At 40.9% G+C, this 12,095-nt stretch overlaps 1 protein-coding gene across 7 annotated transcripts in view; it reads right to left on the minus strand.

Moving 5' to 3' along the window:
• Otogl (otogelin-like) overlaps window positions 1-12,095 on the minus strand; it is a 145,237-nt gene that overhangs the window by 109,952 nt on the left and 23,190 nt on the right. For all 7 annotated transcript variants that reach the window (XM_039080122.2, XM_039080120.2, XM_039080118.2 and 4 more), the window contains 3 exons: window positions 11,939-12,062; window positions 9,532-9,709; window positions 2,444-2,568 (listed from right to left, as the gene is read on the minus strand). In XM_039080122.2, the coding sequence (XP_038936050.1) occupies window positions 2,444-2,568; window positions 9,532-9,709; window positions 11,939-12,062 (427 nt within the window). The remainder of the gene's footprint in view (window positions 1-2,443; window positions 2,569-9,531; window positions 9,710-11,938; window positions 12,063-12,095) is intronic.

The following is a 12,095-nucleotide window of genomic DNA, read 5'->3' on the forward strand; positions in this document are numbered from 1 at the left end:
AGTGGTCCCTGATAATGGATGTAATGACAAGTTTGTAGAAAACACCATGATCTCAGGAGGGACAATCACTGCATTCCAGTGGATTCTTGTGGGTAAAAAACAATGGAGCAGATGCCACTGAGTCACTTAACGCAGTGCACCCTGCCCAATGTCTGGCAAACACGAGAAGCTCAGTTGTGTTTGATTAATAAATTCATGTGTGACAAAAATGGAAAAATAAATGAATAGAAATTAGGGATTGGAATCCATTCATCCTGACATCTGTGAGATGTAATTCTCTCTATTTTTATTCAAAGCAGGTCCCTGCAACAGCACATTCAAGTCAGTGCTGAGCAAATCCGACTGCTTGGGACTGGACAAACAGGTGTGACAAGCTCGGGGAGATACTGTCTTCAGAGAAAGGAGACAAGGTGAGGTATGTGGTTCCGTGATGTAAGTGGACCTTACTGGAACTGATTCCCTCTGCCATAAAAATCACTCAGCCTTAGTATTGTCATTGTTATTGAAAGACTGATGGACATCAGATACTTTTCACTTTCAAGGAACAATGCTGAATGCACGTCAAGCATATTCATTTGTACTGTAACAATTTCATTAACTCTTTAAGAACTTAAACAATGTATTATCCCACTCCTCCCTCAACTCCTCCCAGATCCAAGGTATATTTATTAATAATAAATATCCTGGTAGTTACCCAAGTACTACTTTTTGCATTAAATTAGTGTGCATATGTGAAACAAATGACTATACACTGTTGTTAGACAAATGCCTCACTCCAAGAATCCTGAAAGAGCAAAATAACGCACTGGTAAGAACATTCTACTGGGCTCTAAGAATTTGTAGGTCAAAATGTATTTCCACGGTTATTAAATAAAGAGTAACTCAGGAAAATTCTTGTGAGAAAATATGCAGAGTCCTCTTGAGAGCAGTTGGCTTTTGTCTATTTTTTCTTTTGCTGTCTTTGGGAATTTACCTGTTTTGGGATCTTTATGAAATCACAGTTCACGGCAAAAGTAAAAAAGAAACTTCTGAAGCATATACCACAGAAGACACAGAGTGTGGGAGGAAAGGGATGAAAAACACAGGTAAGATGGTGCATAGTGACAGTTCTAAAATAAGGACTCGGCTGGAAGAGACAGCTTATCCAGTGAACCCCGCCAAAACCTTCACATAGTAACTTAATAAGTAACAAAGTCACCACACTAGTAAGAAGGAAATCATCAAGGTTAGAAACAAATAAGATATGAGAAACCAAGTAAGATTAGCTGAAGAAGTAAATTTGCTCTTAAAATACTGGGATGAAATGGAGGAAAAAATGGAAATGGATCTAAAAGTAGTACATCATAAAAGCCAAGACTCTAGTCTACTCTCGAGATTAGGGAGAGACAGAGACACAGATAGGGAGAGATAAAGACAGAAACAGAAAGAGACTGAGAGGCATACAAAAAGAGACAGAGACAGGGAGAATGACAATCGTCATTGGGATAAAAAGATCGCTCTTTTTTTAAGTGTCGGGTGCAAGATTATCTGTTCTTCCCAGTACATCCGAACTAAGCCTGAAATAAAAACAGGCAGCATAACGCTCACACACAACCAGTACAAAATGTGGAGACTGAATATGGATTCCCAGCCCATGTTAGTAACATATAGAAGTTAACTCTATGAAAGTGGTAAACTAGGCAAAGTAAAATAAATAAATAAATAAATAAATAAATAAATAAATAAATAAATAAATAAATAAATAAATACCTAACTAACATTAGATTTTGTCCAGAGAGACTCCTTTAATTGGGAAGGAAGCAAACTAGCCTTTGATTTGGTTTATAGTGACTTTAGTTTAAAATGTATTTGGTGGACATGCACATAGGTTTGTGTGTGTGTGTGTGTATGTGTGTATGTGTGTGTGTGTGTGTGTGTGTTTGTGTGTGTGTCCAAATTCTAAGCATGTGAGTTGCGTTGTTCCTGCAAATTGCACAGCTAGAGAATGATTATGTCAGACTGTTGCCCACTTAACAGAACGAGCCAATCTTTGGGTCGTGGGCCCTGCTTACAGAGCGATAGCAGATGCCGTGAATAGGAATAAAAACAAGACGTTATGAAACTGAAGTGGGGCTTCCTGAAACTATAACCGCGGTCTTCGAGCATTTCCTGCATCGGAAAACTCCAAAATGCAGCCTGTGTTTGAGAAGAAGAAAAGCCATAAATACCTACAATGTGTAAATTTTTAAAATGTAAGAGAATAGGTTGTTTGCTGTTCTTTTCAAAAGCCCTAACTGCACTTAAAAACCATGGATTTAGCACAGGATTGAACAAAATGCGCATAAGGAACGACAGGGCTCTAGTCTTAATGCATAAATAATTTAAAATCATAACATAAGATTATAAAGTCGGTAGAACATATTGGCCACTTCTACTGAGTCTACGTGTGGAGAGGAGGACTTACTGTTCTGTTGGTTAATATTGCAGGGATCCACCATCGGGACATGGACAGGCGCGAAACACGTGGAGGAAACTCTCCACGCATGCGCGTGAAGCTGTGGGGTTCCTTCGATCATGCCAGAAGGGGACCTAGAACAGCAAGAAAATGCTCACCAGAGTCGCTCTCGTCCCTCTTATTTGCATATATCTTTGAATATTCAAATAAATAAATTTTCTCTTAATGTTCAAACACGTCTTAGAAACTCAAATTCTCTAGTAGTTTTAGAGAAGTAAACGTGTCAGCTTCCCGTACTTGAGATTTTTTTTCAAGGGGCTGAATTATGGACATACATAATGTTTTTGGGTCTTCATTTCTGCCTCGTGAAAAGAATACCGTTGTGCCGATTTTTGTAAAGAAAACAAGAAGCCCAGAGAAATGCTAATCAGTTTCATTAAGCTGCTGCCCAAGAAAGCTAAGGATCAGATTTGGCTCCGCTCCAATAATCAAGCATCACTCACACTACCCCAAATTCAATCTGAGTGTACTTAAGGTGAATGTGGAAACGTAGAGGCGCATAGCTCACATGGTCTATTCAAGCTACAGACAAATAGTATAGAGTATAACAGTCTATACTCTTGGCTCATATCAATTTATGTTGGAAGGCCTGAAATACTAAGCGAACATAGATTAAAATTGGGTGAAAGTTGATGTAAAATTCTCCTTCCTTCACGTTTATTCATCTGTTCAGTTTCCTCAGCAGACCAGACCAGAAGAGAACCACCACCCTTTTAAACTGAAGCCCTGAGGGCCAGCAGAAAGAACGGAAACAAGCAACCCCGGGAGGTAGAAGGTGGGGGGGGTACCCTCCAGAATGTACCAGAGATGTGGGAGGTGAAAGACTCTCAGGACTCAAAGGAAGAACCTTATATGAAATGGCCTACAGTGGGGAGAGGGAACTTGTTGAGTCCACCTCCAGTAGAAAGACAGGAACAAGTGAAGGAGGGGGTTGCTATCCCACAGTCAAAAACTCTGACCCAGAATTATTCTCTCTGAGAGAACTGCAGGGACAAAAATGGAGAAGAGACTGAGGGAAAGGAGGTCCAGTAACAGGCCAAAATTGGGATCTAGCTCAGTGTGGGGCCCCAAGGCCTGACACTATTATTGATGCTATGGCGTGCTTACAAACAAGGACCTATCATGTCTGCCCTCCGAAAGGCCCAACTCTTTTAGAGTCAGATGCAGATATTTACATCCAACCACTGGACAGAAGCTGCTGACCCCTGTGGTTGAATTAGGGGAAGCTGGAAGAAGCTGAGGAGGAGGGCAACCCTGTAGGAGGACCAGCAGTCTCAATTAACCTGGACTCCTGAGATCTCTCAGCTACTGGGCCACCAACCAGGCAGCATATGCCAGCTGATATGAAGTTCCCAACACATATACAGCAGAGGACTCCCAAGTCTGGGTTCAGTCAGAGAAGATGCACCTAACCCTCAAGAGACTGAAGGCCTCAGGGAGTGGAGAGGTCTGGTGAGGTGGGAGGTGAGTGGAGACATCTTCTTGAAGGTAGGAAAGGGAGGTGGGGGGGGGTTGGAAGGGAGGTGGAGAAGAAGGTATGGGATGTGGAACAGTCAGAGGGTGGGCTGGGAGGGGGATAAAGTCTGGACTGTAAAAAAAAAAGATTAAATAAATAGAGTTGAAAAATCAAAAAATAAATAAATAAAGTGAGACTACAGCATTTAGGGGGTCAAATGTAAAATCCCACCCTACATTTGTTAAATGATTTCACTATCAGACACTGCGCTCAACCCTGAAAAGACAATACAGATCTAGGCAGACCCAGGCTCCTAGGGGAATATATTGCCTTTAACCTAAGGTCTCTGCTCATGGCTACCATATGTCTGAAAGGAAGGGTGGGCCTGACCTCTCCTCTCTTAGTGCCCTCTAAGATGAGTGCTTAATTACCATCTAGCTGAGACTACTTCTTCAGAGACAGAGGAAGAAGATCGGCTCCCCTAAACCCTCCTTCCTTCTTTTTTTCTATTTCTCATCGAATTCCCAGGATGCTAAAGAACTATAAGAAGCCAAATATCAAAGTCTCATTTTGTTCAGATGGAGGCACTAAAGGCTCAAGAAACTCCCTGACTTGTAATAACTTCCTTCCCCTCTGTGCCCAGCCCTCCTTCTCAAAGCCTCCTTCCAGGGAAAGCAAAATATCTCAGGGTTCCCAGGAGAAGCAACCCAGAGTCCAGCTCTCTTACTTCATTTAGTTGACTTAAAACAATAAATTTGTTAAAGATAGGAACCAGAATGTAGGCCTGTTTGTTTATTGTATTTCACTTTATAAAAATGGCCTTTCGGCTCACCAAGCTTACTTGACTTGCTCTAACGGGGCATGTAAAATAAATTCTCAATTAATATTTTTTTCCATTAAACTATGTTTGCAGCTTCACATTAACCTTTGTCAAGTAAAGAATTTTAACTACTTTACTTGGAAAGCTAAACAATGTTTGAGAGTTATCTGTGGCTGAAATATTATCCTGTACTCTTATCGGGCCCGAATGTTTATGCACGGAGGAGACTGGTGCCTGGAGACTGGCAGACAGATCTACCATTTGTTAAACACTGACTGCTAACCCGTTCTGACAACAAGGCCAGGAAAGAGGACTTTAATGAGCCTAGCATGGTTTCTATTTTGAAAAATATGATAGAGACATTGTTATTCTAACCTGAAGTAAATAAAAAAATAGTTAAACGTAAATAAATTACATGAGATAGTGTAAAATAAATGTCACTTCCTAAATTTTTAATTAAAATGTCAGCTCTCATTGCCCGTTCAGTGAGCTTCTTGGTGCACTATTAAGTTCTGCTTAGTTCAGCTGACTATCCAGGGTAGACGGGAATCCTGTAACTCTAGCGACCAAGGGTACACTCCTAACTCTCATAACCCTGGCCATTTGGTGTGAACAACTGATAAATGATGTTTTCCTCACAAGTGATCTAGATGCAATTCTGGCAAGATGTAAACTAATTTTTTAAAAGCAAACGATGCTTGAGTTGGTTTGGATGTAAATATTAGAAAGGGAAGACCCACAGAGGGAAAGATTGTCTGAGAAGGTACTCAAACGTTCCTCAGCAAACCACTCCTTCCATGACATGGTCCCTGGATGCTCAGCCCACAGAGACCCGGAAATATTTTTGGCTGTGACCACAAAGGGCAACATCTATTCTTCTGAAATTACCTCAATATGTTATGTGCATTTTTGGTTGTGGCTTCACATAGCACTGAATATTTCTTCACTAGAATCTTTTCTATTGATACTGTGGGCCGGGTTAGATTTGTATGTATTTAGGATGTACAGTATAATTCTTTAAAGTTACATGTGTCTACTGTGTAATGGCTGAGCCAAGCTGAGGAACACAAAGGGCACCTCATATTCTTGTCATTCTTGCATGAGAAAGTTTGTTTGTCAGCCTCTTGGCCACTTCCAAGTATCCATCGCATTGGCTCTTGGTATCATGCTGAATCATCCACTGAGCGACAAGTCCCTTTCATTAACCCTACCCTCAGCCTGGCTCAGCGCCACTTCTGATGGCCATCAGAGGGGATATTTTTCAATTTCGTGGTTAGCTCCCTTCCTGACAGTGCAACCCAAGTTCCTGGAGGATGAGCGCACTGTCATTCCACTTAACTGGTTCCCAATGAGCCTCAGGCCAAACCACTAACACTCATCACATGACCCTGAACCAGGAACTTCTGCTCCTCATGAGGAGTGGAAAGCACATTTTCCTGTCAAGGGAGACTAGCAGGCTTTATTGCTTTTCTCCCAATGCAACACCATTTTTCATAAAATCTGATGAGCTTAGGTACCAAAGTTTGTCTTATAACTAACAGCACCACCAAATAACACTTCACAGTTCAACTAACTGACATTAATACAAATATATTATATGCTATATATAATATAAATACAAAATGCATTTATACAGATGCAGGACAAACAGGTTTTCTTTTTTTTTATTTTTATTTTTTTTTATTATCTTGAGTATTTCTTATATACATTTCAAGTGTTATTCCCTTTCCCGGTTTCTGGACAGACATCACCCTCCCCCCTCCCCTTCCTTGTGGGTGTTCCCCTCCCAAACCTCCCCCCATTGCCACCCTCCCCGCATAGTCTAGTTCACTGGGGGTTCAGTCTTAGCAGGACCCAGGGCTTCCCCTTCCACTGGTGCTCTTACTAGGATATTCATTGCTACCTATGGGGACAGAGTCCAGGGTCAGTCCATGTATAGTCTTTAGGTAGTGGCTTAGTCCCTGGAAGCTCTGGTTGCTTGACATTGTTGTACTTTTGGGGTCTCGAGCACCTTCAATTCTTCCAGTTCTTTCTCTGATTCCTTCAACAGGGGACCTATTCTCAGTTCAGTGATTTGCTGCTGGCATTCGCCTCTGTATTTGCTGTATTCTGGCTGTGTCTCTCAGGAGCGATCTACATCCGGCTCCTGTCGGTCTGCACTTCTTTGCTTCATCCATCTTGTCTAATTGGGTGGCTGTATATGTATGGGCCACCTGTGGGGCAGGCTCTGAATGGGTGTTCCTTCAGTCTCTGTTTTAATCTTTGCCTCTCCCTTCCCTGCCAAGGGTATTCTTTTTCCTCATTTAAAGAAGGAGTGAAGCATTCACATTTTGATCATCCGTCTTGAGTTTCCTTTGTTCTAGGGATCTAGGGTAATTCAAGCATTTGGGCTAATAGCCACTTATCAGTGAGTGCATACCATGTATGTCTTTCTGTGAGTGGGTTAGCTCACTCAGGATGATATTTTCCAGTTCCAACCATTTGCCTACGAATTTCATAAACTCGTTGTTTTTGATAGCTGAGTAATATTCCATTGTGTAGATGTACCACATTTTCTGTATCCATTCCTCTGTTGAAGGGCATCTGGGTTCTTTCCAGTTTCTGGCTATTATAAATAAGGCTGCGATGAACATAGTGGAGCACGTGTCTCTTTTATATGTTGAGGCATCTTTTGGGTATATGCCCAAGAGAGGTATGGCTGGATCCTCAGGCAGTTCAATGTCCAATTTTCTGAGGAACCTCCAGACTGATTTCCAGAATGGTTTTACCAGTCTGCAATCCCACCAACAATGGAGGAGTGTTCCTCTTTCTCCACATCCTCGCCAGCATCTGCTGTCACCTGAGTTTTTGATCTTAGCCATTCTCACTGGTGTGAGGTGAAATCTCAGGGTTGTTTTGATTTGCATTTCCCTTATGACTAAAGATGTTGAACATTTCTTTAGGTGTTTCTCAGCCATTCGGCATTCCTCAGCTGTGAATTCTTTGTTCAGCTCTGAACCCCATTTTTTAATAGGGTTGTTTGTTTCCCTGCGGTCTAACTTCTTGAGTTCTTTGTATATTTTGGATATAAGGCCTCTATCTGTTATAGGATTGCAAAGTTTCTAAAAGCAGACCACAGGACTGGAAAGGCAGCAGAAGAGAGACCAGGAGGCAGCAGTTAGCCCACATCCTGAGATATTGCATAAATTCAAGCCTCGCTCCAGGATGTGCGCTAACTCCCAGTTTCTTAAACTGCAGTCATGACCCAGGTAGAATCGGGTGAACAAAGGGAGAGCATGAGACGTTTGGCAATATCCAAAGGTCTCTAAATGTGCGATCACCCAAACCGAATCCCAAGTCAGATCAGGTCACGTGTGAAGCACACACCTGTAATGCACTTGAGAAGTAGAAGCAAGATCAGGAGTCCAGGGCCAGCGTTGGCTACACTGCATACTTGAATCCAGCCTGAATTACGTGAGACCTTTTCTTGTCCTTAAAACCCATTTACAAATTGGTAGTGCACGTTTATAATCCCAGCACTGGGAGGTAAAACCAACTGGATTCCTGGTGCTTGATAGCCTACCCTACTAGCCTACACTAATCAGTGAGTTCCAAGCCAATAGAAGTCCTGACTCAAAAAAAAAAAAAATAAGGCGGATAGCACCTGAGGGGCAACACTCAATGTTGACTCCTGGCTTGCATAAACACACACACACACACACACACACACACACACACACACACACACACTCCACTTCACATCAAATATGTTAAGAACCCAAGGTGTTTCGCTCAACGATCACCTAGGTAGCACTGCATGACTTCACCAAAACTTTGGATCTGAACACACAACTCACACCTTGCACTTCACACACTGACACACCACACATCAACAAATGCTTCCTGGAACACCTCATCTCGGATTTAGGACTATGACATGTAATAAACTGTGGTGTTTATACTGTATAAAGATTTTTTTTTACTCTTAAATAAACATACGGCTTCATTTTTAGGAAATAGATTTTATACAACCATTATGCCCATGTAAATATCAAATTAATATATCTTTGGACTGTATTGCGTTAGAATTTTTTAGGAGTTACTGTTTTACTTGTTAGTAAGTTTTAAATTTAAAAGTCGTTAAACTTGGGCTTGAGGTTAGGGCAGAATTTTCAAAACTGTCTGCCATTTTAGACTATGTATTTGTGTGAAAGAACATTCTCAGTGTCGATTATGAAATCAAAGAACTGAGTGACCCTAAAGAATGTAGAGGATGCTGTATGCTCTGTAGTGTGGTCTATTCAACTCAGTTCTTTACAGAAAAATGAACGAGCACATTCATCTTCCTTTTTTGCAAAATTTATTTCATCTTTAATAAATGGTAAAATTATATGTATAGCAAAGAATTGTTTAAAGTAAGTTTCCTGTGGTTTAAACCACAATAGTAAACATACTATTATATGTTTGATATATATATCAATGTATTTCCTTAGGGCTGCATAAGCTTTTGTGGGTAACAGGATCTTGAGTGTAAAAACCTTAAGAAGCCATAAGTGACTGAATGATTTGTTTGTCCCAGTGAGGTCTTAGTTTCTTCTCTAATTAGTGAAACAAAGATACTAACCCAGTGGGTAACTATACAAGTTAAATATGATGGTATATATTAAGCACTTAGCCAGTGATGGCTGACCTCCGATCAGTTACGTAAACATTATTAATGAATCTCTCTCCTCTAAACTGACAGCCATTAAACTCAACAAGCTGCAGCTAAATCATACTTACAGGAAGTCATCCCTGATGTTGCCATTAAAGGTACCGCACAGACCTAAGGTCCTTCTTTTCCAGGCACTGGAAAGCTGAATGTAAATTCTTTCTCCATCAATAGCGAACAAGATCTTTAAACCGAAGGTGGTTCTTAGGAGAATGAATAAGGATGACAGAGTTTGAATTTCGACAACGCCTGTAGGAAAAGGGCATATAAATCAGTGTCATCACAGGCAGGCAGTGTTCTGAAATGGCATGGACAACATAGAGCCTCTTCTCCTATGACATCCGGAGGTGGGAGCTACTTGGCAGGTCTTGCTTATGTTCCAGGGCTCAATCTATCCCTAGTGGCTGATTGCTTTTCTCTTGTTTCTTTCCTTTCATCCCATCCCCCTACTCTTCTAACAGACAGCTGCTGTTAACATGTAATCTCCATTGACAAACATCTTGACGTTAGATTATTTGAATTCTAATCATCTTTTCCATAGAGGATGTGTTCATGTGTGGGGTGTACATGTACATGTATATGTGTGGTGGGGTACAGCAGACGGGTGGTATGGGGGTTTTATGAAGGGTATGTATGGTATGGAGGTTGTGGTATAATATGTGGTGTGTGTGTGTGCCTATGTGTGGTGGTAGATGTGGGGAGGAGATGTGGTGCAGTGTGGTTCATGATGTGTGCATCTATGTATTTGTGTATCTGTGTGTATGCATGGTTTGTGTATACTGTATGGAGAATATGATATGTGTATATGTCTGTGCATGAGTGATGTGGTGTAGTGTAGTGTGATATGTTACCCCAAAGTGGTCTCAACCCATTAGGAAAACTTTTCCAAATTTTTGTGAAGGCCACAAAAATGGAAAGCATATCTATTGGCAATCATTATTTTATGAGACACATTTAGAGACAGACTCATGCTCAAAACCAAGTTAATGACAGTGTCATCAAAAGCCCTTCATTGCCCCTTTGTCAAATGTGTGTGTATATATATATACACACATATATATATAATTATATAATATTTATGTATATAATATACATATATTGTTCTCAATTTAGTCCCTAATACCATAAATCTGAAAAATATTCTTTGGGCACTCCATTCTTTCCATTGCCTTCCCATACAGCCACAACTGAATCCAGAAGTAAGTATAGACCTCTTATGTTCTGACAGACCATCAATCTAGCTATCTTCTGTCCATCTCCTCTGTCACACTGTCACGGCCTTGGAGAAGCTCCTCCTTGGCTCTGTCATGCCTCACTGTGTAGCTGCATGTTGTATGTATGATGTCTGTCATCTCAAATTCCCTTCCACACAAAGTCATATATGTATGTGTATATATGGGTATATGAATATGTATACATATATATGACAAAAAAATAAGAAAGAAATGAACTGCAATTCCTTAAGACTCATGGTTTATTTCTATCTATCTGACTAAAGTATGTGTGAGATCGCCATTTCACAAAAATGGTCAAAAAATAACAATTTTATATCCGTGACTATATGAGTTTTCCTAGCATGATTTTTGTGTAACGTGGAGATGTGATGTGTAATACAAGCTGTAACATTTCTGAGAGAGTTTTCACTGTGAGAGTAAAAGACGACTCTTAATATCTCTGCTGCAAAGCAGACATAGACAAGCCCATCCCAGGGATCTCCCATGTATGAAGCCCTCTACATATTGTCCGTGCTCTACCCACTTTCCTAACTTCAGCTCTGGGTAGCCTCTGCTGATCCTGTGTAGTGTGTAGCAATGTCGACACAGTTATCTCCTAAACAACCTCCACAGAGACCTACCCCTCCCTTCCCCACCTCCTTCAGCCTAAGTTCAGCTTCAAATGTTGAATGACGGGCTGGAGAGATGGCTCAGTGGTTAAGAGCACTGACTGCTCTTCCAAAGGTCCTGAGTTCAATTCCCAGCAACCACATGGTGGCTCACAACCATCTGTAATGGGGTCCAACGCCCTCTTCTGGTGTCTGACAGCTATAGTGTACTCATATACAATAATAAATAAATAAATAAATAAATAAATAAATAAATAAATAAATAAATAAATAAACAAACAAACAAACAAACATTTAAAGAAATGTTGAGTGACACATCACCTCCTTCAGAAAACCCATCTGACCCTGAGTCCTCCCCACCCCCACCCCTGTGTTGCATGGGCTATACCTCAGAGGCTATACATTAAACCTTTAGAGTCCCATACAAACTGTTGTGTCTATCTCATTTTATTGAAAGAATCTGTTTGCTTGTACGAATTCTAGGCCACTTGAGGAAAACAATAAGGATTGTAGCCTTTGGTGTGTCTGACAAAGTAGCACAAGCTCCCGGTAAATCTTACATCATCAACCAAGAGAAAATGGGCGCATCTGGTTGGGTTTGCTGTTGGTGCAAATGTACTCACAGCATTGCTTACCGTTCAGGGTGAAGCCTTGGTTGGGACTGGTGAGGATTTGGCCTCCTCTACTGAGCGTTACTTGTTTGTTAAAGTCATCCTCCAGAATTAGAGTTATGGACTGAAGGCAGACCAAACCCAGGTTCTGCAAAAAAAGTCCAAGTATTGGTGAGAGAAA

The sequence above is a fragment of the Rattus norvegicus genome, chromosome 7 (assembly GCF_036323735.1).
Source record: "Rattus norvegicus strain BN/NHsdMcwi chromosome 7, GRCr8, whole genome shotgun sequence".
Lineage (NCBI taxonomy): Eukaryota > Metazoa > Chordata > Mammalia > Rodentia > Muridae > Rattus > Rattus norvegicus.